The sequence below is a fragment of the Elephas maximus genome, chromosome 7 (assembly GCF_024166365.1).
Source record: "Elephas maximus indicus isolate mEleMax1 chromosome 7, mEleMax1 primary haplotype, whole genome shotgun sequence".
NCBI lineage: Eukaryota > Metazoa > Chordata > Mammalia > Proboscidea > Elephantidae > Elephas > Elephas maximus.
Window position 1 is genome coordinate 105,096,086 of NC_064825.1, and position 2,444 is coordinate 105,098,529.

General features: G+C 44.9%; 1 protein-coding gene across 1 annotated transcript; it reads left to right on the forward strand.

Annotated features, from left to right (window-relative positions):
* The first annotated feature begins 1,148 nt into the window (after window positions 1–1,148).
* On the forward strand, window positions 1,149–2,066 carry LOC126079835 (olfactory receptor 4A47-like). The gene has a single exon (XM_049891203.1). The coding sequence runs from the start codon at window positions 1,149–1,151 to the stop codon at window positions 2,064–2,066; it is 918 nt and encodes a 305-aa protein (XP_049747160.1).
* The last annotated feature ends 378 nt before the right edge of the window (window positions 2,067–2,444 follow it).

Genomic DNA, 2,444 nt, shown 5'->3' on the forward strand with positions numbered 1-2,444 from the left:
CTTCGGGACCAATCACTTCCTCCCGGGGACTTCTCCTTCTGGTGTGCCACACCTCTCGCACAAACTGGGAGGGCGTCACTCGCACGACCAGGTGGTCCCGCCCCCTGGGTCAATTCAGGGTAATAAAAATGGACCCCGTGCTCGTGCCCCCTCCGCGCGCGCGCCCAGATCCCAGCGGAATGGCTCCCCGTCTGGGATGCTGCTTTCCCTGCTTTGAGACCAGACGCTTCCGGGGATTTCTCCCTCTGGTGTGCCGCGCCACACGCGCGGACTGGGTGTGCATCCTCCCGCACGAACGTGTGGGCCCCGCCCTGGGGTCACTTTAGGGAAATATAGTTGACCCCCCCCCCCGCTCGTGCCCCGTCGGCTTCTCGCCTAACTCCTGGCGGGACGACACCCCAGCTGGGACGCTGTTCTCCCCCCTCCCAGATCAGTCACTGCCTCCCGGGTGCTTCTCTCTCCGGCTGCGCCTCTACGCCGCCCCCGCCAACCTGCTAAACTTCCTCCCGGGATGGGTTCGGGGCGGAAGGGGTGGGCCCCCTTTCTGTGTCATCTGCCCCGCTGAGCTCTGCCCCAGATCGGGCTCCGAAGGTCACCTGCCTGGTTCGCTGGCTCCTGGTTCTGAAAACAGTCGCTGTCTGCCCATATTTGTTCGTTTTCCGTCTCTAAGTCTGTGCTTGTTGTTCAGAGTTCGTAGATTGTTATGTATGTGATCGATTCCCTTGTTTTTCCGAGTCTTTGTTGCAAGAGGGATCCGCGGTAGCGTCCACCTAGTCTGCCATCTTGGCGCCGGATTCTACATTCTATTTTTATAAACAGTATTGAGTATATATACCCAATTTTATTTTCTACCAGATGTGGCAAGTTAGTGTGTTAAACCTGTTTATTTCATAATCTGCTCTTTTCCCATATGTTTCTAAATACTTGTTTATCTTTGTTATTTTATAAGATCACTGAGGTTATGGACCATATTTTAATCAGCCTTATATTCCTAAAAGATTGTACAGTGCTGAAACATAATAAATCATAATGCCTATTTGTTGAATGAATAAACAATTTATCTGGAGATTTCTTAAAGTCACTAGTTGTGATTACATTTACAGGTAAATTTGTCCTGACATCTAAAATAAGGACACACAGAAGAACGTATGGAACAATGGAAAAATGTGACTGAGTTTGTCCTCTTGGGGCTCACTCAGAGTCTCCAGGGTCAGAAGGTATTATTTGTTGTGTTCTTGCTCATTTACATTGTGGCAATGGTGGGCAACCTCCTCATTGTCCTGACTGTGGTGGTCAGCCCAACACTGGATGCTCTTATGTACTTCTTTCTTGGCTACTTATCATTTGTGGATGCTGTTTATTCTACTACAGTTACCCCAAATATGATTATAGACTTACTCTATGAGAAGAAAACCATCTCTTTCCAAGCTTGCCTGACCCAGCTTTTTGCAGAACACTTATTTGGTGGTTCTGAGATTTTACTTCTGGTAGTCATGGCCTATGATCACTACGTGGCTATCTGTAGACCCCCGCATTATATGATGATCATGAACCAACAGGTGCGTGCTCTGCTGCTGCTGGTGACCTGGGTTGGAGGTTTTGTGCATGGTATAGCTCACCATCTCTTTGTTTACAATCTTCCCTTCTGTGGTCCCAATGTTATTGACCACTTTTGCTGTGACATGTATCCATTATTAAAGCTTGCCTGCACTGACACCTACGTCATTGGTCTCACTGTGATTGCCAATGATGGGGTAATATGTGTGGTCATCTTTATGCTGTTATTCATCTCCTATGGAGTCATTATGCACTCCCTGAAGAATCTTAGACAGGAAGGGAGGCGCAAAGCTTTATCCACTTGTGGCTCCCACATCACCGTGGTGGTCCTCTTCTTTGTCCGTTGTGTTTTTCTGTATGTGAAACCTTCTTCCACCTTACCCATTGATAAATTCTCTACCGTATTTTGCACTGTTTTCACACCTATGTTTAATCCCTTAATCTATACTTTGAGAAATTCAGAGATGAAAAATACCATGAAGAAGCTTTGGATCAGAAAAAGAAAATGAGGCAACAGGCAAATGCATCATCTACTTTGAATAAAGGTTTTCTGTTCCAGGAAAACAAAAGAAAAAACTGAAATCCACTGCTATCTAGTCAATTCCAGGGAAGATGTGTGTAATTATTTAATTGTAGTAAATATTTCCTCAAGTCATCATGATTGTGCATGATGGAAAACATTTATTAGGATACCTCCAAGGATTAATTTTGTTGAAAATATATTTTTAAGATTTTTATTTCCTAAGAAAATATGCATACTTTTTTTATGTAGAATAGTTCTGTTGAGTCTATGGATTTACATTCTGTGTGATGACTTACGCTAAATCTAATGCCAGAAATCTATTTTAGTTGATGGAAGGTTCTCCCATGTCTCTTAAATAAATCTA